The 27684-nt window shown below is 40.1% G+C and overlaps 2 protein-coding genes and 1 pseudogene across 9 annotated transcripts in view; 1 reads left to right on the forward strand and 2 right to left on the reverse strand.

Annotated features, from left to right (window-relative positions):
* The window catches only part of INSL6 (insulin like 6), a 72157-nt gene extending 57232 nt beyond the window's left edge, over nucleotides 1–14925 (forward strand). The window contains exons 2-3 of the mRNA XM_063594499.1: nucleotides 13444–13595; nucleotides 13811–14925. Of these exons, the coding sequence (XP_063450569.1) occupies nucleotides 13444–13595; nucleotides 13811–14299 (641 nt within the window). The 3' untranslated portion in view covers nucleotides 14300–14925. The remainder of the gene's footprint in view (nucleotides 1–13443; nucleotides 13596–13810) is intronic.
* JAK2 (Janus kinase 2) overlaps nucleotides 24–27684 on the reverse strand; it is a 169888-nt gene continuing 142227 nt past the window's right edge. For 7 of the 8 annotated variants that reach the window (XM_055092183.2, XM_003823367.5, XM_024930144.4 and 4 more), the window contains 3 exons: nucleotides 4998–5115; nucleotides 1654–1767; nucleotides 24–1414 (listed from right to left, as the gene is read on the reverse strand). In XM_055092183.2, coding sequence (XP_054948158.1) covers nucleotides 1307–1414; nucleotides 1654–1767; nucleotides 4998–5115 — 340 coding nt within the window. In that variant the 3' untranslated portion in view covers nucleotides 24–1306. Of the gene's footprint in view, nucleotides 1415–1653; nucleotides 1768–4997; nucleotides 5116–17925; nucleotides 18063–27684 lie in introns of those variants that run through there. The other variant, XM_034967098.3, reaches the window with a different exon arrangement.
* On the reverse strand, nucleotides 15836–17771 carry LOC100980566 (transcription factor E2-alpha-like; annotated as a pseudogene).

Here is a 27684-nt window from a genome sequence, read left to right on the forward strand (position 1 = left end):
AATAACACACACACACACACACAAAACCCACCATATTTTATTTTAGCTATGGTGTCTAAAGTGGAGTAGCACTATAACAAATAACAACGAACAACCCCTTATACTTAATTGAAAAGATGTAAGATGTATGCTCATTTTTCTTAAAGATACACGTTATGAATTTTCTACTGGCATTCTTGAATAAAATTAACAAGCATACTTTTTTACTTATTTACCTCATTTCCCCTCTAAAAAGGAAATAAATCTCTTCTATGACTGCAATGCAAAATTCTGAAACCCCTCAAATATACAGTCTTTAGGAAAAAATTCTTAACCTGCTGCACTTCTTAATGAGCTATCCATTTTTAAAAAACAATCTATTTTATGGCTTAAGCTTAAATTTAGTTCATGAGCATAAATCCCAGAGATCGAAGAATCTTATTGGCAGTCAGCAGCTCAAAGGATGACAATATTCCTGGAATTCTTAATCTCAAAATTTTAAAAGAAAACTGTTCATAGTAGTCTTAGAAAAATTTGGAGATAGTTCCATTTAAAAAACACATTCACCACAAATAGATACAAGGGAAACCATAAGAAAATAGATTATATCTTTGTAAGCTTGTTTCATTTCAAAATGTATTATTTAGGGTCAGGGAAATTTCCTATACAAATAAAACTAGACATTTGTTCCCTTTATGTGAAAAATATTTACAGTACATGGAACTACAAGCTAAAAGTATACACCTGCTTATAATGCTGGCCAGCGATATAAATGAACAAGGACACAAAGGTACTTATTCAATTATCTGAACATCTTAATTTGTTTGTATAGTGAAGTAATTAATTATAGATTAACTATGGAAAAATTAGAAAACAGTATTAATGAACACCAGCCCTCATATGTGTAAAACATCACACAAGATGCCAAGGTATTATACATCCACTGTGGTAAAAACTATACACATACATATTCTGTGCATCTTTAACATTGCAAAATTTACATAATAATTTTTTCAGGTCTCAAAAAGCTGAGTTGAAAAAGTCTATATTTTTTCTTTTGCCAGACAAGAGTGATGTTAACTGACAATGTTTAAGAAACTTCTTACAAAATCCTTGCTAAGGAATTCTCATTAATGTCTTTTACTGGTGGCCTCATGAAGAAAAACTGACTAAACTTTGAAAGTTTTGAGCAGGTATTTTCACATCTTTGCTGGCTAGCATCATGATTTATATAATAATGATATATGTAATAATAGTCCACAGCAATGTGAAATATGAAACTTTGTTCTGTAAATCTACTTTGGTCTCAGAATGAAGGTCATTTCTTTCATCCAGCCATGTTATCCCTTATTTGATCCACTCGAAGAGCTAGATCCCTAAAGGAGGGGCGTTGATTTACATTATTGTTCCAGCATTCTGTCATGATCATATAGATCTGTAAAGGAGAAAATAAACCAAAATTAAATGAACACTAAGGGCCATCTTGTAAATTGGTGGAAGACATTAATTTTCAATACAGGGTACATGTCATAACCATGCCTTGTTCCACAGTCATCTGATTATGCTGTTTATCTGGAAGCTCCACAAATTAAATTTCAGGAAGTGAACTGAAGTCCTTGGGTAAAAAGTAAAAGAAAATGCATGATTACCCTGGATTAAAAAAAAAATTGTTACCTCATCTGGGCATCCATCTGGTCTTGGTAATCTTCCATTATTCTTCAAAAGTTCTATCAAATGGAACACGATCATCTGTCCTTGTTTGTCGTTGCCAATCATACGCATAAATTCCTAAAACAAACCCACTTTCAATATTTTTTGTACATTTAATTTGTAGCAAAATTCTTTCTTAATTTCCTCCAGTCAATGGGAAAAAATTTAGTATATGTGTGCTTTTGTATGTTTTCAGACCTTTTCAAAACAGACTACTTTTAGGATCAAAAACATAAGGCTGTTAAATATGGAACTTCTATAATTTCCATTTCCATAGCTGTAATAAACTCAACACAAATCCCCTGAGGAGAGCTCAAAACACATGAACTAAAAACATATTTCCTTTGAGTTTTTTGTTGTTAAAAAACTCATATTTTTATCATATTACATTTCAATTGAAATAAAAAGTTGAATATAAAAGAGAATATAAGAAAAAATGAATAAATAAGCATAAATACAACAAAGAAAACTTTCATATGTCAAAGTTTATAAAATTAAAATCTGAATTATAAGCTAGGAAAATACTTAAACATCATTTACTTATTTTCAATATAGACAGCTCTTATAAATTGGGAAAAAAATTACAAATATAAAGATAGGCAAAGCACAGAAGAGATAATTCACATATATACATACCCACCCTAAACACCCAACAAATATATAGTCAATCACATTAAGAAAAGAAATGCAATAGTCAATCACATTAATAAAAGAAATGGAAATTAAAATATATATAACTTCTCCCCTATCAGCTTGGCAAAAGTACATAAAAATATAATAACCAATAGTGGCAAATGATGAAATGTACATCCCTATGCATTGCTGTTGAGATATAATTTGGCACAGCTTTTCTAGAAAGCATTTTGGAATTAAATCTTTAAAATAGTTCATAACTTATACTTTTATTCTAAGGTAATTATCAGAGATAAATATAAATATTTATGCATGAGGATGTTCACTATGTTCACTGAAGTGTTACTTAAAAGACTGAAGAATGGAAAATGATTGTTCAGACATATATAGCCTTATGATGGAATGCTAGTCAGCAATTAGAAAACATATTTGCAGTACATTTTTCTAATACAGTAAATTACCCATGCTGTAATACTTCATGAAACAGCAGGAGAGCAAACTGCACAGTATGACCTTAATTTTATAAAATAATATATATTTATATAAGTGAACTTTTATAAAAGTTATAAAAGTTTTATATACTTTTTTGTATATACTTTTATACACAAAATAAAAAGAAGCCTGAAAGGTAACATACCACAATATTGAGGTGGTCTTCTCTGAGTAATTGCATTAGAGATGATTTTTATTTTTTCATACTTTTCCATATTAAAAAAAATTCTATGATGACCAAGAGAAAAATTACTTTGGAAGGTTTATTTTAACCTATGCAATAATTCCTAGAATGAATTAGCTTACTGGATTTAATAAAAGTAATATTAAGAGACTGTACTAACTAGCTTCCCAATACCCCCTTTTTAAAAATTCAAGCTAGTTTAGGAATAGGTTTGGGGTTATTTTGTTTGATATTGCCTTAAAAATAAGCAATAAAAGCTCTAAAGTGAGTCCTAGGCTTACTATTCTTTGGATAAATCCTTTCTCGTGTTAAAAAAAAAACTTGAATGTATGTTCTTGTTGATTTTGTCAAAGATCAGTTGGCTATAAATATGTGGCTTTATTTCTGGGTTTTCTATTCTGTTCCATTGATCTATGTGTTTGTTTTTTATATGAGTACCATGCTGCTTTGGTTACTGTAGCCTTATAATATAATTTGAGGTCAAGTAATATGATGCTTCCAGCTTTGTTCTTTTTGCTTAGAATCGCTTTTGCTATTAGGGCTCTTTTTGGTTCCATATGAATTTTAGGATTGTTTTTTCTAATTCTGTGAACAAATGACATTGGTATTTTGATAGGAACTGCATTGAATCTGCAGATTGCTTTGGGCAGTATGGGAAAGGACACCCAATAAATGGTGCTGGTAAATTGGATTGCCATATGCAGAAGAATGAAACTGGACCCATATTTATCACCATATAGAAAAATTAACTTAAGATCGATTACAGACTTAAATGTAAGATCTGAAACTAGAAAAATACTAGAAAAAAAAACTAGAGAAAACTTTAATGGAAATGAGTGTAAACAAATAATTCATGGCAAAGACCTCAAAAGCATAGGCAACAAAACCAAAAATAGACAAATGAGACTTTATTAAGCTAAAAAATTTCAGCATAGCAAAATAAATAATCAACAGAATGAACCGAAAACCTGCATAATCGGAGAAAATATTTGCAAACTTTGTATCTGACAAGGAACTACCATCCAGAATTTGTAAGGAACTCAAGCAATTCAACCAAAACCCCCTAATAATCGTGTTAAAAAGTGGACAAAGGAGATCAATAGACATTTTCAAAAGAAGACACCCAAACTGACAAGAGGCATATGAAAAAATGCTAGTCACTAATCACCAGAGAAATGCAAATTAAAATCACAATGAGATATGCCTTATTCCAGTCAGAATGACAAAAAAAAAGAGAGAAAAAATTACCGCAGTGAGATATGTCTGACTCCAGTCAGAATGGAAAAAAAAAATGAGAGAAAAAATAACAGATGTTGGCAAGGGTGTGGAGAAAAGGGAACTCTTATACACTGTTGGTGAGAATGTGCATTTATACAACCTCTATGGAAAACATTATAAAGATTTCTCAGAGACCTAAATATAGAACTACCATTCTATCCAGCATTCCCACTATGGGGTATCTACCTAAAGGAAAAGAAATCACTGTATCAAAAAGATACCTCCACCTGTATGTTTATTGCAGCATTCTTCACAAAAGCAAAGACATGGAATCAACCTAAGTGTCCATCAGTGGATGACTGGATAAAGAAAATGTGGTATACATACAAAATGGAATGCTATTCAGCCATAACAACGAATGAAATTATGTCTTTTGTAGCAACATGGATGGAGGTAATTATCTTAAGTGAAACAAATCAGCCATAGAAAGACAAATACCACGTTTTCACTTATAAGTGGGAGCTATATAATGTATACACATGAACGTAGAATGTGGAATGATAGACAATAGAGACTTGGAAGGGTGAGCCATTGGTGGGGTAGGTGCTGAGAAATTATTTAAGGGATACAATGTATGTTATTAAGGTGGTGGATACCCTAAAAGCTCTGACTTCACCACTATGCAATGTATGCATGTAGCAAAATTGTACTTGTACCCCATAAATTTATAAAAATCAAACGAACAAACAAAAAACTGAAAGTAAATAAAAAGCACACTGACCGCTGGTGGACTTTTACTCTTCTCAATGTATGTGAAAAGTTCATACAGAACCACTCCAAAGCTCCAAACATCTGAGGCCACAGAAAACTTGCTCTCTGTCAGTGATTCTGGAGCATACCTGTAAATATATGAAGAACATTTAAAAGACAGTTACTTGATATGTGGACTCTTGATTTTACCTGCAAATCATTGTATAAATTAAAAAAAAAACATGTAGAGAAAAGAGTTATCACAGCAGGCCTGAGGCTTCTATGATTAAAAGGGCCTTTTTGCCTGGCACTTGTGAACTTAGATTTCAGGAGGGATTCCACAATTCCCTAAATAAGAGTGACTCACTATGCCTAGATTGTTTGTACAAACAATACGGTTTATGCTAACATCTACTTTTCTTCTGGGAGTATGTAACTTTAGTATGTGCCAGGCGGAGAGTGCCTAATTTTGCTTTATGTTATTTCCCTATAATGAATCATAACCATGAATATGGATATATGCTGAGTCCTGTGAGTCTTCCTAGCAAATCGTCAACCTGGGGATGGTCTTGGGAATCTCTGACATAGAAAGATAACTAAAATCCAAACAAATTTATTTTTGTCTCTGTAGACAGCACCAAGGTTAACTGCAGAGTACCTTCTAAGAAGTGAAAATAAGCTGCTCTTTGCAAGTTAAGCTTTAAATGAATCCATATAAATATGCTGGAGAAAAAAATTGGTTCCAAGGCAAGACTTAAAGCTATAAAAGAAAGAACCTGTTAATCAGAAGAGGGGGCGACTATGAGAAGGAATGCAGAAAGTAAAAAGTCACAGCAATGGTGTCATTGTTCACTCAAGCATTAACACTATCCAAGGGAACGTTTTGGCCCAGTGGACTGTGAGTATCATGGTTCCATTGCTAAGTTTATCTTTATTATAGAGACAGCTACAGAGATGTGTTTTAGATTGATATTAAAAATGTGAATTACATAGATTTAATCTCTCTTTCAGAATCCCATTTAAGTTTCCTAATCTCCACAAATCCTTCCCTGCCTACTCCAGGTGTTATTGCCCTCAGGCCACTGAATTCCTATAGTACTGGCTGTCCATACTACATAATTAAACATCCTAATGCTATATTCTTTTTACATTTAGTCTTTACAAATTTTACATATCTAGTTATGTTATTATCAAATGTATGTTAGTTTTATTCCACAAGGGGAATGCAAAGTTCTTGAAGACAGCACTATTCCCTCACTCCTTGCAAAATATGCTCTTCCTCTGGTTTTCATATAGCACTCATTGTAATTTCCCGCACATTTCCACAGCTGTTTTTTTCTGTCTGTTCTATCACTTATGTAAGGGTAAATACAAATTTAAAAAGAACAAAATTAATTCCCCCTGTTGAAAATAAGAAGAAAGACTCCTCCTTCTTTGTTCTTAGAGCATTCAGAAAACTTGTAAATTCTTTGTCTTTTTGAAATGTATGTAAATCTTTTAAAAATCTCTTGCTTCAAAGCCTCTTGCCAGTTTTATGACCCATGAATGTCTTTCTCAAGAACGTGTAACTATCTCTTGGGAATTCAGTCGTCAAGGAAGATAGCACCCTTACTCCCAGTTTCTGTGGGAGTAGAAACCTAACTGCAGCAGGAGCCTCCTTCCAAGCTGCAAAACTATCTCCTGTCATGAAGATATGAAAAGTGTATTTTTCCTTTGTATAAAGCCAATTAGCAAAGTCACTCCAATTACCAAGTGAATTTAGAATAAACTACGTATGTGGCAAATAGTGCTGTCAAGTCTTCTTACTTGAGGACTAGTTAGTGTTTATGCTACGAACTTGAATGAAAGGGGTTATATCAGGTTGGCTATATAGAAGGGTGAGATTTCCTTCTGTCTTTGCAAATCTCTTAGGGGACTGCTTGTGATACACATCACATCCTGCTCTAATGCTTACTCAATCATAAAATTGTTTTCCTTCTATCTTCGTGGAAAGGTTTTCTGGGTTGGGAGATTTTGTTTTCAATTATACTTTCCCAACACTACTACTACTTTTCTGCCTCTTCTAAATTGAAGGTTTCCCAGGGTCTCATCATCAGATTTATTCCTCTCTTGGTTAAAAACTTTCCCTTAGATAGTATCATCCACCTATATACTAAAGTCTCCCAAATTTATAACCATATCTTTGACCTTTGTTTAGTGCTCCAGACTTTTAGAACATTTCCACATTAAAGATCTATAGGCAAACAGAATTCCATCCTCTTTCCAAAACTTGCTGATCATTTTGTTTCTTATGCAATAAATAGCATCACAATCTATTTAACTGCTCAATTTGAAAATCTTAATTATTTTTGACGCATCTTTCACTCCAGTGTCTAATGACCCACTAAGTCCCTTTAGAGTATAGCTTAGAAATATCTCCAACCAGTCTCCTAACCCATTGTTAGAGTTTACATCACATCCTTATCTCATGACTAGCACAGAGGTCTTCAAACAAGGTGAAGAATAATGTACAAAGATCATCCAATGGGTACTTCTATAGTAAAAAGAGTAAAGGATCCTCCAGGAGTCCAAAATCCTGTTTCACCAATTTTTTACAACATTTAAGCAGAGGCACTTTTTTCCCCCAGTTATTACCATCAACCCCTAGGACATGCTATAACATATTGTTAGCTTAAAACAAAAGAGCCTTTTCGAACAAGAAAAACAATATAGATAACAAAGTTTCTTTTAAATGAAATTGAGTTTTTAAAAAAATGATATCATGGGCAAAATCCTGTGAGTAAAAATTGAGTTCTTTCAGACTTCAGATTTAGTGTTTGCTATGTGTCTCCTCCAAAATTCAGGTGTTGTCAATGTGATGGTATTAACAGGTGGGGCCTTTAAGAGATGATTACGCCATGAGGGCTTCTCCCTCATAAATAGGATTAAGGCCCTTATGAGAGGCTTCATGCAGCATTTGGCCCCTCTTGCCCTTCCACTTTTGTCCATGTGAGGACATGGTGTTCCTCCTCTCTGAAGGATGAAGCAGCAAGGCTCCATCTTAGAAAGAAGAGAGCAGCTCTCACCAGACGCCTGAACCTGCCAGCACTTTTTTCATGGACTCCTAACCTCTAGAAGTGTGAGAAATAAATTTCTGTTCTTTATAAATTATCCATTTTCAGGTATTCTGTTATAGCAGCATAAAGGGACTAAGACAGTGTTTATTATTCAATAAGTTAGCTAAAACTTATTTTATCAACTCATATTCTAAAATATTTACATAAAATTTAATGAACTTCATTTCATTGTATAAAATATTTATTTTCTACTTGCAAATATAAAAATAAAACTATATGCTAACTGCCTATCTGATTTGCTTTTAGCAGTATATATTTTTTGTTTTCATTAAATACATATGAAAATTTTGATCATGAGGAAAAATAAGTTATTTCTGATTTTCATACAAGTTGCTTCTAATTATTCCCCAAAGTCAGAATTCACTTCATACCTCCCCCTAACACATTTACTGAAGGAATAACCATGCCGTGTACCATATACCTTACTTCATAAGTTATAATCTTAGCCATATTTTACTCTGTATTATTTATTGAAAATTAAGTAATGAGAAATTATCTTATTTTCATAATATGAAATTAATTATGCCAGATATAGATATCATCTTAAGCTTATCCTGACTGCCCTCATGATTTTTTCACATGTATAGGCAGAGATACAGGTCCCAAAGCTTATATAATTTGAAGTCTTTTTTTTTAGGCTTTCATTATGACAAAGAATACAAAATTATACATGAAAGTGCATAATTTTCTATTTAAAATTAGAAAGGAACCTTGGAAGGAGGACCTCTGGATATGCGTCATTAGCTTCATAATAAACATACCTCCATGCATTTGTTCTGTCATTTGTTTCTCAGGTTTTAAAAAAATCACATATTATTAATATATTTAGTGACTTGAAAAATGAAGTCTGAGTTTTTCTGCCAGAAATTAAGTGATTTGTTTGATGCCTGGCATTACCAAATGGGTTGTATGAAGGACATTCTTCACAAAATCTACTCAACCTTTGAGGTAGCTGAGAGGTTTGCTGTGTTTAAATCATATATTTAAAACATGATAAAATATGTTATTAATAATAATGTATTAATAATAGTCTGTTTTTTCAAACTTTTCTGAGTGTATTAGTTTAAACAAGGTACATCCACGTGAAAGTGTAACATATAGTTGGAATTAATTTTAAAAACTTTTTGGTATACTTTTCAGAAATTGAGAAAACAGATGAACCTGATGACTGGTTAGTAAACTCATTTTTGAAAGTCAAGTGGTTTTAATTCTCTGCTTTTAATAAAATTGAAAAATAATGGATCTGATCAAATGAAACTGCCCAATAACAGATAATTTTTAATGGTATATTACTGTACTTTTTTCCTGCATATCTCAGAAGGAGTCATAGAAATGAATGATACTGTTATAACAGAACTCCTTCCATTCCTGTCCACTCACTTACACAAACAAGTTTTCTCAGCGTTTACATCTGTAAAGTGCAAAATGAACACAGAATTTATGCTTAATCTTGTCCCATTATAGAAATAAATAATATTCATCCGAGGATATACAAACCAATTGGAGGGGAGGGATTGCTCCATTCAGCAATAAAATTTTTAAAGCAATTATCCAAATTTGTTATTTACATTGTTTTGGAAAACTGTATCCTAGTAACTTCAATGATAACCCAGAAGAAAAATGTGAATAGTTACAAGTTTGTTGGTCACAGGAAAATTTTTAATTAATTTCAACTTATATACATATTTTGGTTACAAAGAAAATAGGTGATCATAAGATTATCCAAATACAAAATGTAACATATTATGCAAAATTTGGATTGAGAAGGGAAGTGGGAATACTATTTTAAAGAGAAAAAGGAATGATACAAAGTTTGTACAAAAAAATAAAAGTGTATTCATATAATCTTTTTAAGTGGGTGATAAGTGGGTATCAAATTGCTGCACTATTTATTTGTTGGTTTGAGATGGAGTCTCGCTCTGTCGCCCAGGCTGGAGTGCAGTGGCGAGGTCTCCGCTCACTGCAAGCACTATTTAGATTCAGTTGGACACATTTAAAGGATTGACATAGCTGTTATTTAAATGTCAATATTTACAGTACTTTAGAAAATACATTATAACTACTTACAAAGAAAAAAATTAGCTATCAATTCAAAAATGTGTAAGAGGATGTGGTTTTTCTAAATTCTTTTAGTGAGTATATATACTTAAAAGGTTTGAAAACCAGATCCTCATAAAATCTGTCTAATTAGCTGCCTCTCTACTATTAGCCTCTCATTAATACAGCGTCCCCTCTGTCGGTAGTTCTCAAAGCTTTTGATCTCAGGCTTCCTCGTATACTCTTAAAAATTACTGAGGTTGCCAAAAAACTTTTGTTTCTGTGAGTTATATCTACCAGTATTTACCATATTAAATATTAAAGCTAATAAAATATAAAAATATTTATTAATTTATTTAAGATAAACCATTACCTGTTAACATAAATAATGTATTTTATGGAAAATAACTATTTCCAAAATAAACTTTGATAAGAGTCACATTGTTTTACATTTTTGCAAGTCTCTTCAATGTTTGGTTAAATAGAAAACATATCTTATTGCCTCTGGAAAACTATACTTATGAAAAAATGAGTGAAAAGAGCAAATAACATCCATTATTATGAAAATATTTTTTACTTCACAGACACCCTAAAGTCCCCACACTTTCAGAACTGCTGTTCTATAACAAAAGTAGAGCTATCTTTCTAAAATACGAATCTCACCATGTTATTCCCCTGGATAAAGCCTCTAATTTCCCACCTACGCACTGTCTACTAAGGAAGGTCTGAACTCATTAACATGGTGTACTGGGCGTCCATGTGTACTGCTATAACAGAGTACCTGACAATGGATAATTTATAAAGAACAGAAATTTATTTCTCATACTTCTGGAGGTTGGGAGTCCATGATAAAGGTGCTGGCAGGTTCAGGTGTGTGGTGAGGGCTGCTCTCTGCTTCCAAGGGGAGCCTTGTTGCCACATCTTTTAGAGGAGAGGAACGCCGTGTCCTCACATGGATGAAAGTGGAATGGCAAGAGGAGCCAAATGCTGCCTGAAGCCTCTTATAAGGGCCTTAATCCCATTCATGAGGGAGAGGTCAATTCAACCAATAGCTGAAATGTCATCTTAGTTATCTTACATAGATCTTCAGCTGAATTATTTGTACTGTTATGTTTTCCCATTACCTTAATTATTGCACTTACACTTATTGCACTTAATTATTGAAAGTGCAATATTATACATTTGACTTTTCCTAATTATGAGCTCTTGAAGGGACTATGGGTAGTGGACCTGTCAGTTGAATTTGCCTATCACGTCAAACTTTTCCTTTTAGTTCAGCCTTTCTACTAAGGGACAGTCCTTTTCTGATGCTAAGCCTATCTTCATATCCCTACCTCCCTGTATAGTATTTGGAGCACAGTAGAGTCTTAATAAATATTTATTAGCTTGTATTCATTAAGTATACCCAAATCTCTGAATCTTCATATAACTAATATTTTTTGATTGCCAGCTAATTTTATTTAACCTCTTTAATTTTTCATTCTGAAAACAATAAAAACAATTAAATTCATGTATCACTGGGGATATGGCCAAAACAGATGATTATTTTTAGATGAGTCTTACTTTTTAGTTTCACTCATACCCTAAAAATAATTAGATGAAGGCAGTTCTAATGATTATCATGAGGACATTTCCTCAAAAAGTATTTTTAATATTTATTATGAATAATTTCAAACCTACCCAAATTAGAGAACAATTAATGCCAGATTAAAGCATTATCATGGTTAGGAAGGCTTATAAGCATGAACTCTGGGATCAGACTTTTTGGGTTTAAATCCTGGTCCAATGATTTACTAGTCATGCCACCTTGGGTAAGCTATTCAGTTCTCCATGCTTAAAATAGAGATAATAATCATACATGTCCTCCAAGGGTTGTTATGAGGATTAAATGAGATTATCCATAAAATGCATTTAGCCCAATGTAAGCCTACAATAAATGTTCACTGTTTTTTTTTTTTAATTTTATTATACTTTAAGTTTTGGGATACATGTGCAGAAGGTGCAGGTTTGTTAACATAGGTATACACGTGTCATGGTGGTTTGCTGCACCCATCAACCCATCAACTACATTAGGTATTTCTGTTAATGCTATCCCTCCCCTAGCCCTCCACCCAACAACAGGCCCTGGTGTGTGATGTTCCCCTCCCTGTGTCCGTATGTTCTCATTGTTCAACTCCCACTTATCAGCGAGAACAAGTGGTGTATGGTTTTCTGTTCCTGTGTTAGTTTGCTGAGAATTATGGTTTCTAGCTTCATCTTTGTCCCTGCAAAGGACATGAACTCATCCTTGTTTATGGCTGCATAGTATTCCATGGTGTATATGTGTCACATTTTCTTTATCCAGTCTATCATTGATGGGCATTTGGGTTGGTTCCAAGTCTTTGCTATTGTGAATAGTGCCACAGTAAACATACATGTGCATGTGTCTTTATAGTAGAATGATTTATAATCCTTTGGGTATATACCCAGTAATGGAATTGCTGGGTGAAATGGTATTTCTAACTCTGGATCCTTGAGGAATTGCCACACTGTCTTCCACAATGGTTGAACTAATTTACACTCCCATCAACAATGTAAAAGCATTCCTGTTTTTCCACATCCTCTCCAGCATCTGTTGTTGCCTGACTTTTTAATGATCGCCATTCTAACTGGCATGAGATGGTACTTCATTGTGGTTTTGATTTGCATTTCTCCGATGACCAGTGATGATGAGCTTTTTTTCATATGTTTGTTGGCCACATAAATGTCTTCTTTTGAGAAGTGTCTGTTCATATCCTTTACCCACTTTTTGATGGGGTTGTTTTTTTCTTGTAAATTTGTTTAAGTTCTTTGTAGATTCTTGATATTAGCCTTTTGTCAGGTGGCTAGATTGCAAAAAATTTTTCCCATTCTGTAGGTAGCCTGTTCACTCTGATCAGTTTCTTTTGCTATGCAGCTGTTTAGTTTAATTAGATCCCATCTGTCTATTTTGGCTTTTGTTGCCATTGCTTTTGGTGTTTTAGTCATGAAGTCCTTGCCCATGCCTATGTCCTGAATGGTATGGCCTAGGTTTTCCTCTAGGGTTTTTATGTTTGTTTGTTTGTTTGTTTGTTTGTTTTCTGAGCAGGCACTGTTTATTGGGGGTGGCATCCTGGGTTCATTGCAACAGTGGACAGAAGGTCTGGCCAGCCCTTCCCACCACACAGCTGGACAGAGCCCTAGTTGGGAGGAAGGCAGGAGGACATTTAATGGGATTTACAGACAACAGTTACTTGACGGTCTGTGAGCCAGTCACTGTCTCATGGACCACAGAGCAGATGAACTCGTTTTTCTGTTCCCATTCAGCCCTGGTAACCTCCAGGCAGCTGAAGACTAAGAAGCCAGAGCCCTTGGTTTTGCGGGACTGCGTCGTGCTGTGCCAAGTGTCCGGGAGCTGCACCTCGTTGTACAGCCACTGCACCAAGATGTCCTTGGGCCAGAAGTTCTGGATCAGGCAGGTGAGGGTGCGCTTGTCCTGGTTCCTCGGCTCTTCTAGCGTTGCAAACACGTAGACCTGTGGGGGAGCACATGGGCCGCTGATCTTGGTCGTGGACTGCAGGTGGGTGTGGGTCACCCTGCACTGGTAGGTCTCCCCCTTGATCCAGTCTCTGGTGCCCACCAGCAGGGTGGACTTGATGGTGAACGTGCCATTGCACTGCTTCTCTTGCCTTAGGATGACCTGAGCCACAGACTTCCCACTGGCCTGGGACCAAGTCAGCTTCACGTTCTCCTTGCTGGGTGCCAGGTCCACCACCAGACAGGTGACTGTGGGCAACTTGCGGATGAACAGGTAGAAGGGGCTGGACCGGCTCAGGTAGGTGCTCACCCCTTGCGGGTTAGAATCTGCACACTTCTTGGCACTGTCCTCAAAGGTGTTACCTTGATAGGTGACCTGGCAGGTGTAGGTGTGGTCGGGCAGCCAGCGCTTCTGGGTGAGTGTGAGCTTGCTTTGTGTGGAGGCCAGCTCATCCTCCAGCATGGGAGAGGCGATGGACCAGTTCACATCCACGACCTGCCCATCCTCCAGCCAGGTGATGCTGATGGCACCTGGGTGTACCCGGAGATGAGGCACAGGAACTGGATGGTCAGGGGTAAGTGTCCGCTGCCATCACAGGAGGACTGTAAGATCTTCACGGTGGGGAGGGTGAAGTCCCTGGAGTAGACACTGAAGGTACTGACCTGGTCTTCGGACCACAGAGTGTGTGCCACGCTGCAGGTGAGCGTTTGGCCCACGCACCCGAGGCAGTCAGCTGGCTGGTGATGGCGTAATGGCCAGAGGGCGTGAGGGTGGTGGCTAGAAAGGTCACAGCGCTCCTGTTGAGGGAGCCTGTGTCCTAGGTCACAGTCACTGACTTCAGGAAGTAGCCTGTGGCCAGGCAGCCCAGGTTCATGGAGGTGGCATCGGAGGCAATGTCTTTGCAGCAGGGGATCAAGGGGATGATGGATGGGCCCTGTGTGGAGGCGGGACAGTCAAGATCAGCTGAGACCAGCCCACCAGGGGAGTCACCCTCTGAAGTCTACCCTAGGCCAGTCTGATCCAGCCTGGCCAAGGTCAGTCCAGGCTTTTTGTTTTGTTTTGTTTTTTTAATAACTGATGTTCTTTTTATTTTCCTTTAAAAAAATTACGCTTAGGCACAATTTGCTGCTGGCTTTTGAAGAATAAGCCAAGTTTCCACAGCATCTCCCTCAAGTGATATGTTAGGATTTCTCCACATTTTATAGTTAAGGCATTTTTTTCTTTTCTGACAAAGTGTATGTTTTGTTGCTTGCATTCAGGTTTTGTTTACTGAAAAAAAAAAAAAAAAGCTCCTGCCAGCCCAGAGAACAGGGCAAAGATGCAGTTTCAGGGTCCATGGGGCAGGTCACAGGGTGACACGGTGGCTGAGATTCGGGGGCGGGGGGAGCGAGGCCAGTGAGGGGTGAGCCGGGGTCCCAGGGAGCTCCTGGACCCATCACTCACCTTCCTCACCCCCATCACTCACCTTCCTCACCCCCATCACTCACCTTCCTCACCCCCATCACTCACCTTCCTCACCCCCATCACTCACCTTCCTCACCCCCATCACTCACCTTCCTCACCCCCATCACTCACCTTCCTCACCCCCATCACTCACCTTCCTCACCCCCATCACTCACCTTCCTCACCCCCATCACTCACCTTCCTCACCCCCATCACTCACCTTCCTCACCCCCATCACTCACCTTCCTCACCCCCATCACTCACCTTCCTCACCCCCATCACTCACCTTCCTCACCCCCATCACTCACCTTCCTCACCCCCATCACTCACCTTCCTCACCCCCATCACTCACCTTCCTCACCCCCATCACTCACCTTCCTCACCCCCATCACTCACCTTCCTCACCCCCATCACTCACCTTCCTCACCCCCATCACTCACCTTCCTCACCCCCATCACTCACCTTCCTCACCCCCATCACTCACCTTCCTCACCCCCATCACTCACCTTCCTCACCCCCATCACTCACCTTCCTCACCCCCATCACTCACCTTCCTCACCCCCATCACTCACCTTCCTCACCCCCATCACTCTGAGCCTCATCAGGTCGGTGTTGGCTCAATGCTGACAACAGTTGTGTGAGGTGTGGATGTGGATGAAGCCCAGGGCCTCAAGTGGGCGTTCCGGACCCAGCCCACGGGGCTGAGGGCGGGTGGCTCGTCCCACGGAGGCGTACCTTTCACATGTGCCCAGCGGGGTTGTGGGCTTCGCTTAGGCCCAGGTGGGCAGCTGAAAGCACCATCTGGGGGCCTCCGAACATGCGTGACACCTTCTCTTCTCGCCGTTTCAAACTGGCTGTTTTGGGATTCAGGTTCCGCTCTCGCACTTGCTGCTCCAAATTCAGGATGACCGAGACGGCCTGGTGCAGGCTAAGGAGTTTGGTCTGGGGCTTCTCACTGTTGAGGTGCAGTTGCCACATGCGCCCCAGCTCCTTAAGAGCTCTCTTAAGGGACCCGCAGCTGCTCCCTGGCGTTATTGGCCACCTCCTTCTCCCACTCGGCCTTCTGCTCTGGGGGGAAAAGGTAATCTTCCTCCTCGTCCTTGTCTGGGCTGGTCCGGTCCCGGGGGTCCTTCAGCTCCTTCTTCTCCTCTTGAGTGGTCAGCCTCCGACGTGTTCTCCTCATCCTTCTCCTCCCGCTTGATTTCCCCAGTGGCCTGCTCGCCCTAGCCCACTGCAGGAGTCGGAAGGCCAAGAGAGGTCGGGGAGGGCGCCTGGCTAGCTGGAGAGGGCAACATGGATGTGCCTGAGGCTGGCGCTGCCCGCAGGGCCGTCCTCAGGGTGTTCGCCTCCAACCAGGCCTGCGTGCTGCCCCCACCAGCAGCATGGGGCTGGCGAAGCCCAAGGCCAGCGCCCGGTGGCCGGGCAGCAGCGTGTGCACGTTGCTAGCCATGCCCATGGCGTGGCTGCAGAGCACGTGGATGCCCTCGTTCAGGTAGGTGGTCTTCTATCTTACTCTCCAGGCCGTGGAGACCCGTCGTAGCTGGGTGATAAGGCACCAGGGACCCCTGCTCCAGGCTAGTGCGACGTCCCTCCCAGGCCCTGGGGGGAGCCCACGGCAGTGGAGGGGCTGGACCAGAAGTTATTGCTTGAGTGATCCGGAGAGTAGATTGAGGCCAGGCCTTCCCGAGGGCGTCCCCAGAGCTGCTGGCTGTGGTCCCTCGGAAGCCCAGGAGGTTGTTGGCCACGCTGACAGGCGTGTGGCTGGAGACGCCGCCGTACGTGGCTCCGGGGGCCAAGGAGAAGGTGGATGCAGCTGGAAGCCCACCGTTCACTTCTGCTCCGTGCAGCTGGTAGCCCACGCGCTCGTGCTGGTGCAGGCCGCCAAACGTGCTGCTGCCTCCGCCACTGCCCACAGGGCCGCTGCTGGGCGGGAGGGACGAGGGGGATGAGCCCCCGCCTAGCATGGGGCCAAAGCCCACCTCGCCCAGGGAACTCCAGAGCTCGGCTAAGGGGTGCAGGCTGCCCTCTGCCATGTAGAAGGGGGCGGGACAGGCGCTGCTGGGCGTCTTGGCAGATGGATAGGCGGCGGCATCCCTACCGTACTCCTCACCTGAGCTGGGCAGGTACGCCAAGGATGGAAGACCAGGCGGGACCTTCCCGACATTCGTGGGCTCCGTGTCCAGGCCGCTGTCCGCCTCTGTCCACCAGAGCTGCTGGCGTAGGAGGGGTAGTACTGGGAGGTCCCCTTCATGCCTGAGGGGGACAGGGGTCCGGGGCTGCTGAGGGCCAGCTTGCCCGGCAGGAAGCCAGGCTGAGTCAGGCTGCGCACGCCTGCGTCTCTACCAAAGGAGGAATAGGCCCCGCTAGCTGCTCTTGCCTCCGAGTCCCGGTCCCAGGAATGTGAACGAAGAGTGGCTGCTGTGCGACTCAGCAAGTTGAGCGCCTTTGCTGAACGTCCAGCTGGGGTCAAAGGAGGAGCTGTTGTGGTCGCCGCTGCCCCAGGAGCCTGAGCTGGGCCGTTCTCAAGACCTGAACCTCTGAATTGCGCCCCGGCCAGGGAGGCGGGCCGGCCCTTCCCGTTGGCAACGGGCAGTGGGAACATCATGCTGAAGTCCAGGAGGTTACTGAGCTCCTTGTCCGTGTCCACGGATGCCATCCTCTGCGGCTGGTTCATTCTCTTGGGGCCAGGGCGGGCATCTCAGACATGGAAACCCTGCTGGGCGCGGCGGCATGAAGCGTCCCCCTCACCTTCCCCGAACAAACGGGCGACGCAGCAGGGCCCCCAGGCATCGCGCATGGCCCGGGCCATTACCACTCCTGCATGGCCAGTCCGCAGAGCAAAGAAAATAACACGGGTACTATAGCCAGCAGTTAAGGAGGTGGCAGTAAGAGTAATAGAAAGGGCTCAGGCGTTGGTATATGACAGTATTTGTGGTTTCCATAATAAGGTTTTTAGAGTAAAAGCCTGTGAAGAAAGGCATATCTGTAAGTGCAAGGCTACCAATAATAAGGGAAGAGGAAGTGAAGGGTAAAGTCTTGAATAGTCCTATTTTTCAAATATCTTGTTCATCATTGAGATTGTGGATGATGGAGCCTGAGCATATAAATAATATAGCTTTAAAAAAGGCGTGGCTGCAGATGTGAAGGAATGCTAGGTGTGGCTGATTCATGCCAATTGTGACTGTCGTAAGGCCCAGCTGACTTGAGGTGGAGAATGCTATGATTTTTTAAATATCATTTTGTGTTAGAGCGCAGATTGCTGTAAATAAGGTGGTAATAGCCCCTGGAGATAATGTAAAGGTTTGGGTTCAGAGGTTATTTTCTATTAAAGGGTAGAAGCGGATGAGCAGGGAAACTCCTGCTACAACTATAGTGCTGGAGTGGAGCAGGGCTGAGGCTGGGGTTGGGCCTTCTATGGCGGATGGAAGTCAGGGATGGAGGCCGAATTTAGCTGACTTTCCTGCTGCTGCTAAGAGAAGGCGAATTAATGGAAGGGGATTAGAGGTAGGGTTTAGAATGAATGCTTGTTGAATCTCTCATGTGTTGGAGGAAAAGAGGAACCATGCTATAACTAAAATAAAACCAATATCGCCGATGCGATTGTGCAGGACTGCTTGGAGGGCTGCTGTATTAGCATCTGCTCGGCCATATTGTCAGCCAGTTAGTAAGAAAGACATGATTCCTATACCTTCTCATCCGATAAAGAGTTGAAAGAGTTTGTTGGTGGAGTATTGGAAGAATACTGTGATGAGGAAAATACTTGAAAAATTGATTAATGTTAGGGTCTGAGTTTATATATCATATTGAGAATTCTACAGGTAACAAATAGTGCTACTAGAATAAATATTATGGAGAAGTAGTCTAAAGCTTAGTGAGAGTTTAAGAGTTTGGATTGTCATTCAATGTCAGTTTGAGATAATGACTTCTTGGTCTGTATATATAAACGTTGGGATGAGGCTAATGGTGAAGGCACATGTGATGGCTATTTTTATGTAATTTGGGTATGAATCTTTTTTTGCAGGGGTTGACTAACGTAATAATTGGTGTGATTAAGGCGATTAGGGCTATTATAGTAGTGGAAAAATACATATTTGTTACTTTTATTTGGAGTTGCACCAATGTTTTTGGTTCCTAAGACCAACGGATGACTCCAATCCTTTAAAAGTTGAGAAAGCCATATTGTTAGGCATGGGGGCATGAGTTAGCAGTTCTTGCATACTTTCTTGGTAGATAAGAAGTTGCAGGCTTCTATTATTAGATCCACAATTTAATGTTTTGGTTAAACTATAGCTACAGCATGTAAAGTCCATAATAATTTTAGGATTTAGGATAATAGAAGAATAGGTGTAACATGTATAAATATTAATGTATTTTCTTGTGTAAAGGAAGGTTTAACTGTTAATGTAATATGTAAGTGTCCCTCATTGTGTTGTGATTGGTATATGTAGGGAGTAGAGGGTTGTAATTAGTATATTAAGTCCTGTAAGCATAATAGTGATGTTTGATCAGGAGAATGAAGCCATGATCACAGAGAGTTCCCTTACTAGATTAATGGTAGGGGTAAGGCAAGATTAGTGAGATTTGCTAGAAGTCATCATGAGGCTATCAGTGGGAGGAGTATTTGAAGGCCTCAGGTAAGTAATATGATTCCGTTTTGGACTCACTCGTAGTTGGAATTTGCTAGGCAGAATAACAGGGATGAAGTGACTCCATGGGTAATTATAAGGGTGACGGCACCTGTAAAGCTTCAAGGGGTTTGGATTAGGAGAGCTATGATGACAAGTGGTATATGGCTTACAGAGGAGTAGGCAGTGATTTTAGATCGGTTTGTTGTAGACAAATGGAGCTTGTCATAACTATCCCTCATAGGGATAGTATGAGGAAGGGGTAGGCTATATATTCTGTTGGGGGCTGAGGATAAGGGTAAGCCGTATTATACCGCAGCCGCCTAGTTTTAGGAGTACCGCTGCAAGTACTGTTTAGCCAGCAATAGGGGCTTCTACGTGGGCTTTTGGGAGTCACAGGTGAAGTCCGAATAGAGTTATTTTTACTATAAAGGCCATAATACATGCTAGTCATATAAGATTATTGGATAAGGAGGCTAACAGTTCTTGGTCAGTAAATATCATTACTAGCATATTTAGTGAATCTGAAGTATTTAAAGTGTAGATAAGTGTAACAAGTAGAGGAAGGGACCCTACTAGTGTGTACAATAGGAAATATGAGCCTGCATTGAGGCGTTCTGGTTGGTTCCCTCAGCGGGTGATAATAATAATTAGGGTAGGAATTAGTGTGGCTTCAAAGAAAATATAAAATATAATTAGTTCTGTGGCTGTGAATGCTATAATTGTAAAAAATCTGCAGGGAAATCAATATAGAAATATAGAACTTTTTTTGTGGGGGTGATTCATTGAACAGTTAATATTGGCTTGCTAGGATTATAAAAGGTAATAGGCTGTTAGAATTAGGAGGGGTGACATCAGCAGATCAGAAGAGAAAACTAGTGAGAAGTTGGATGAGTTATTGTTGAATTGGTTAAAAAACGATAGGGTGATGAGGCTGATGAGTAGGCTGTGGATGGTCATGTTAATTCAGATTATAGAATTTTTAGAGAATCATATTATTGGTAACAGCATAATTGTCAGAATAATTTTTAGCACTGAAGTAAGTTTAGATTTTGTGTGTAATCTAGGCCGTATGTGTTGGAGATTGAAACTAATAAGGCAAGGCCCACTGCGGCTTCACAGGCAGCAAATACTAGGAGGACAATGGGCATTATAGATGCTAGAGTAAAATGTATATTTACAGTTATAAGGGTAATTATGATAAATATTGACAGTATTATGCCTTCTAGGCACATAGGGATGATATTAGGTGGGATTGATAGATTAATTTTACCAGTAGTGATATGGTATATGGTAATATAATGTTGATGTAAATAGAGGGCATTTGGTAAATATGGTTTATTATAATCTAATGAATCGAAATCATTTGTTTTGACTTAAACTATTTACCAATTCAATTCAATCTAACCCTTTTTGAGTTCTTTTGTAAATTAAGCCTAGGATTAAAATGATAACTAGTATAAGGGCTGTGGTGATTATTGTTGTTAGGTAATTTGTTTGAATAGCTCATGGCAGGGGTAGTATTAGAGCGATTTCTAAGTCGAAGAGGAGAAATGTGTTGGCTACCAGGAAGAATTTTATGGAAAAGGGGAGGCAGGTGGAGGTTATTGGGTCAAATCTGCCTTCATAGGGGCTGGATTTATCTATATAAATATTAATTTGTGGAAGTCAAAATGTAATTATTATTAGTAGTAGGGCCAGTAAGGTGTCGGTTACTAAGGCTAGTGTCAGGTTAATTAATATCTTTCAGATATTATCGAAACTAGTTGATTGGAAGTCAATGGTACTCTTTATACTAAAAGAGTAGGATCCTCATCAGTAGATAGAGACATATAAGAATAGTCATACTACATCTACAAAGTGTCAACATCAGGCAGTGGCTTCAAAGCCAAAGTGGTGGTTGGATGTAAAGTGATGTATATATATTTTTATTATACTTTAAGTTCTAGGGTACATGTGCACAATGTGCAGGTTTGTTACATAGATATACATGTGCCATGTTGATTTGCAGCACCCATTAACTCGTCATTTACATTAGGTATTTCTCCTAATGCTATCCCTCCCCCGGGCCCCTTTGTGTGATGTTCCCTGCCATGTGTCCAAGTGTTCTCATTGTTCAACTCCCACCTATGAGTGAGGACATGCAGTGTTTGCTTTTCTGTCCTTGCGATAGTTTGCTGAGAATGATGGTTTCCAGCTTCATCCATGTCCCTGCAAAGGACATGAACTCATCCTTGTTTATGGCTGCGTAGTATTCCTTGGGATATTTGTGCCATATTTTCTTATCCAGTCTATCATTGATGGGCATTTGGGTTGGTTGCAAGTCTTTGCTATTGTGAATAGTGCCACAATAAACATACGTGTGCATGTGTCTTTATAGCAGCATGATTTATAATCCTTTGGGTGTATACCCAGTAATGGGATGGCTGGGTCAAATGGTATTTCTAGTTCTAGATCCTTGAGGAGTCGCCACACTGTCTTCTGCAATGGTTGAACTAGTTTACACTACTCCCACCAACAGTGTGAAAGTGTTCCTATTTCGCCACATCTTCTCCAGCATCTGTTGTTTCCTGTCTTTTTAATGATCACCATTCTAACTGGCATGAGATGGTATCTCATTATGGTTTTGATTTCCATTTATCTGATGACCAGTGATGATAAGCATTTTTTTATATGTCTGTTGGCTGCATAAATGCCTTCTTTTGAGAAGTGTCTGTTCATATCCTTTGCCCACTTTTTGATGGGGTTGTTTTTTTCTTGTAAATTTCTTTGTAGATTTTGGATATTAGCCCTTTGTCTGATGGGTAGATTGCAAAAATTTTCTCCCATTCTGTAGGCTGCCTGTTCACTCTGATGGTAGTTTGTTTTGCTGTGCAGCTGTTTAGTTTAATTAGATCCCATCTGTCTATTTTGGCTTTGGTTGCCTTAGTTTTTGGCGTTTTCATCATGAAGTCCTTGCCCACACCTATGTCCTGAATGGTATTGCCTAGGCTTTCTTCTAGGGCTTTTATGGTTTTAAGTCTAACATTTAAGTCTTTAATCCATCTTGAATTAATTTTTCTATAAGGTGTAAGGAAGGGATCCAGTTTCAGCTTTCTACATATGGCTAGCCAGTTTTCCCAGCACCATTTATTAAATAAGGAATCCTTTTCCCATTTCTTGTTTTTGTCAGGTTTGTCAAAGATCAGATGGTTGTAGATGTGTGGTGTTATTTCTGAGGCCTCTGTTCTGTTCCATTGGTCTGTCTCTGTTTGGGTAGCAGTACCATGTTGTTTTGGTTACTGTAGCCTTGTAGTATAGTTTGAAGTTAGGTAGTGTGATGCCTCCAGCTTTGTTCTTTTGGCTTAGGATGATCTTGGCAATGCGGGCTCTTTTTTGGTTCCATATGAACTTGAAAGTAGTTGTTTCCAGTTCTATGAAAAAAGTCATTGGTAGCTTGATGGGGATGGCATTGAATCTATAAATTACTTTGGGCAGTATGGCCATTTTCACGATATTGATTCTTCCTATCCATGAGCATGGAATGTTCTTCCATTTGTTTGTGTCCTCTTGTATTTCATTGAGCAGTGGTTTGTAGTTCTCCTTGAAGAGGTCCAGAGGTCCTTCACATCTCTTGTAAGTTGGATTCCCAGGTATTTTATTCTCTTTGTAGCAATTGTGAATAGGAGTTCACTCATGATTTGGCTGTCTGTTTGTCTGTTATTGTTGTATAGGAATGCTTGTGATTTTTGCACATTGATTTTGTATCCTGAGACTTTGCTGAAGTTGCTTACCAGCCTAAGGAGATTTGGGGCTGAGATGACCAAGTTTTCTAAATATACAGTCATGTCATCTGCAAACAGGGACAATTTGACTTCCTCTTTTCCTAATTGAATACCCTTTATTTCTTTCTCTTGCCTGATTGCCCTGGCCAGAACTTCCAACACAGTGTTGAATAGGAATGGTGACAGAGGGCATCCCTGTCTTTTGCCAGTTTTCAAAGGGAATGCTTCCAGTTTTTGCCCATTCAGTATGATATTGGCTGTGAGTTTGTCATAAATAGCTCTTATTATTTTGAGATACATTCCATCAATACCTAGTTTATTGAGAGTTTTTGGCATGAAGGGCTGTAGAATTTTGTCAAAGACCTTTTGTGCATCTATTGAAATAATCATGTGGTTTTTGTCATTGGTTCTGTTTATGTTATGGATTACGTTTATTGATTTGCAAATGTTGAACCAGCCTTGCATCCTAGGGATGAAGCCAACTTGATCGTGGTTGATAAGCTTTTGGATGTGCTGCTGGATTGGGTTTGCCAGTATTTTATTGAGGATTTTCACATTGATGTTCATCAGGGATATTGGTCTAAAATTATTTTTTTGTGGTGTCTCTGCTAGGCTTTGGTATCGGGATGATGCTGGCCTCATAAAATGAGTTAGGGAGGATTCCCTCTTTTTCCATTGATTGGAATAGCTTCAGAAGGAATGGTATCAGCTCCTCTTTGTACCTCTAGGAGAATTCGGCTGTGAGTCCATCTGGTTCTGGACTTTTTTTGGTTGGTAGGCTATTAATTATTGCCTCAATTTCAGAGCCTGTTATTGGTCTATTCAGAGATTCAACTTCTTCCTGGTTTAGTCTTGGGAGGGTGTATGTGTCCAGGAATTTATCCATTTCTTCTAGATTTTCTAGTTTATTTGTGTAGAGGTGTTAATAGTATTCTCTGATGGTAGTTTGTATTTCTGTGGGATCAGTGGTGATATCCCCTTTACCATTTTTTATTCCATCTATTTGATTCTTCTCTCTTTTCTTCTTTATTAGTCTTGCTAGCAGTGTATCTATTTTGTTGATCTTTTCAAAAAACCAGCTCCTGGATTCATTGATTTTTTGAAGAGTTGTGTCTCTATCTCCTTCGGTTCTGCTCTGATCTTAGTTATTTCTTGCCTTCTGCTAGCTTTTGAATTTGTTTGCTCTTGCTTCTGTAGTTCTTTTAATTGTGATGTTAAGGTGTCGATTTTAGCTCTTTCCTGCTTTCTCTTGTGGGCATTTAGTGCTATAAATTTCCCTCTACACACTGCTTTAAATATGTCCCAGAGATTCTGGTATGCTGTGTCTTTGTTCTCGTTGGTTTCAAAGAACATCTTTATATCTGTCTTCATTTCATTATTTACCCAGTAGTCATTCAGGAGCAGGTTGTTCAATTTCCATGAAAATGTGCGGTTTTGAGTGAGTTTCTTAGTCCTGAGTTCTAATTTGATTGCACTGTGCTCTGAGAGCCAGTTTGTTGTGATATCTGTTCTTTTACGTTTGGTGAGAAGTGCTTTACTTCTTTGTGGTCTATTTTGGAATAAGTGTGATGTCGTGCTGAGAAGAATGTATATTCTATTGATTTGGGGTGGAGGGTTCGTAGATGTCTATTAGTTTCACATGGTGCAGAGCTGAGTTCAAGTCCTGGATATCCTTGTTAACCTTCTGTCTCATTGATCTGTCTATTATTGACAGAGAGGTGTTAAAGTCTCCCATTATTATTGTGTGGGAGTCTAAGTCTCTTTATAGGTCTCTAAGGACTTGCTTTATGAATCTTGGTGCTGCTGTATTGGGTACCTATATATTTAGTATAGTTAGCTCTTCTTGCCCAGTTGATCCTTTTACCATTATGTAACGGCCTTCTTTGTCTCTTTTGATCTTTGTTGGCTTAAAGTCTTTTTTTTTCAGAGACCGGGATTGCAACCCCTGCTTTTTTTTTTTTTTTTTTTTTTTTTGCTTTCCATTTGCTTGGTAGATCTTCCTCCATCCCTTTATTTTGAGCCCATGTGTTTCTCTGCACATGAGATTGGTCTCCTGAATACAGCACAGTGATGGGTCTTCAATCTTTATCCAATTTGCCAGTTTGTGTCTTTTAATTGGGGCATTCATCCCATTTACAGTTAAGGTTAATATTGTTATGTGTGAATTTGAACCTGTTATTATGATGTTAGCTGGTTATTTTGCCCGTTAGTTGATGCTGTTTCTTCCTATCATTGATGGTCTTTACAATTTGGTATGTTTTTGCAGTGGCTGCTACTGGTTGTTCCTTTCCATGTTTAGTGCTTCCTTCAGGAGATCTTGTAAGGCAGGCCTGGTAATGACAAAATCTCTCAGCATTTGCTTGTCCGTAAAGGATTTTATTTCTCCTTCACTTATGAAGCTTAGTATGGCTGGATATGAAATTCTGGGTTGAAAAGTCTTTTTCTCTAAGAATGTTGAATATTGGCCTCCACTCTCTTCTGGCTTGTAGAGTTTCTGCTGAGAGATCCGCTGTTAGTCTGATGGGCTTCCCTTTGTGGGCAACCCGACATTTCTCTCTGGCTGCCCTTAACATTTTTTTCCTTCATTTCAACCTTGGTGAATATGACAATTACATATCTTGGGGTTGCTCTTCTCGAGGAGTATCTTTGTGGTGTTCTCTGTATTTCCTGAATTTGAATGTTGGCCTGCCTTGGTAGGTCGGGGAAGTTCTCCTGGATAATATCCTGAAGAGTGTTTTCCAGCTTGGTTCCATTCTCCCCGTCACTTTCAGGTACACCAATCAAATGTAGATTTGGTCTTTTCACATAGTCCTGTATTTCTTGTAGGCTTTGTCTTGTTGCTTTTTACTCTTTTTTCTCTAAACTTCGCCTCTTGCTTTATTTCATTAATTTGATCTTCAATCACTGATACCCTTTCTTCCACTTGATCAAGTTGGCTAGTGAAGCTTGTGCATGCGTCATGTAGTTCTCATGCCATGGTTTTCAGCTCCATCAGGTCATTTAAGGTCTTCTCTACACTGTTTATTGTAGTTAGCCATTTGTCTAATCTTTTTTCAAGGTTTTTAGCTTCCTTGCGATGGGTTTGAACATCCTCCTTTAGCTTGGAGAAGTTTGTTATTACCAACCTTCTGAAGCCTACTTCTGTCAGCTCATCAAAGTCATTTTCCATCCAGCTGGCAAGGAGCTGCAATCCTTTGGAGGAGAAGAGGCCCTCTGGTTTTTAGAATTTTCAGCTTTTCTGCTCTGGTTTCTCCCCATCTTTGTGGTTTTATCTACTTTTGGTCTTTGGTGCTGGTAACCTACAGATGGGGTTTTGGTGTGGATGCCCTTTTTGTTGATGTTGTTGCTATTCCTTTCTGTTTGTTAGTTTTCTTTCTAACAGTCAGGTCCCTCAGCTGCAGGTCTCTTGGAGTTTGCTGGAGGTCCACTCCAGACTCTGTTTGCCTCGGTATCAGCAGTGGAGGCTGCAGAACAGCAAATATTGCAGAACAGCCAATGTTGCTGCCTGATCCTTCCTCTGGAGGCTTCGTCCCAGACAGGCACCCACCTGTATGAGGTGTCAGTTGGCCTCTACTGGGAGGTGTCTCCCACTTAGGCTACAGAAGCATCAGGGATCCACCTGAGGCAGTCTGTCCATTGTCAGAGCTCAAACACCATGCTGGTAGAAACACTGCTCTCTTCAGAGCTGTCAGACAGGGATGTTTAAGTCTGCAGAAGTTTCTGCTGCCTTTTCAGCTATGCCCTGCCCCCAGAGGTGTGGTCTACAAAGGCAGCAGGCCTTGCAGAGCTGTGGTGGGCTCCACCCAGTTCGAGCTTCCCTGGCCACTTTGTTTACCTACTCAAGCCTCAGCAATGGCGGACGCCCCTCCCCCTGCCAGGCTGCTGCCTCACGGGTGGATCTCAGGCTGCTGTGCTAGCAGTGAGCAAGGCTCCGTGGGTGTGGGACCTGCCAAGCCAGACATGGGATATAATCTCCTGGTGTGCCATTTGGTAAGACTGTTGGAAAAGCACAGTATTTGGGCAAAAGTGTCCTGATTTTCCAGTTACAGTCTGTCATGGCTTCCCTTGGCTAGGAAAGGGAAATCCCCCGAACCCTTGTGCTTCCTGGGTGAGGTGATGCCCCGCCCTGCTTCAACTTGCCCTCTGTGGGCTGCACCCCCTGTCCAACCAGTCCCGATGAGATGAACCAGGTACCTCA

Source organism: Pan paniscus, chromosome 11, assembly GCF_029289425.2.
Source record: "Pan paniscus chromosome 11, NHGRI_mPanPan1-v2.0_pri, whole genome shotgun sequence".
Taxonomy (NCBI): Eukaryota; Metazoa; Chordata; class Mammalia; order Primates; family Hominidae; genus Pan; species Pan paniscus.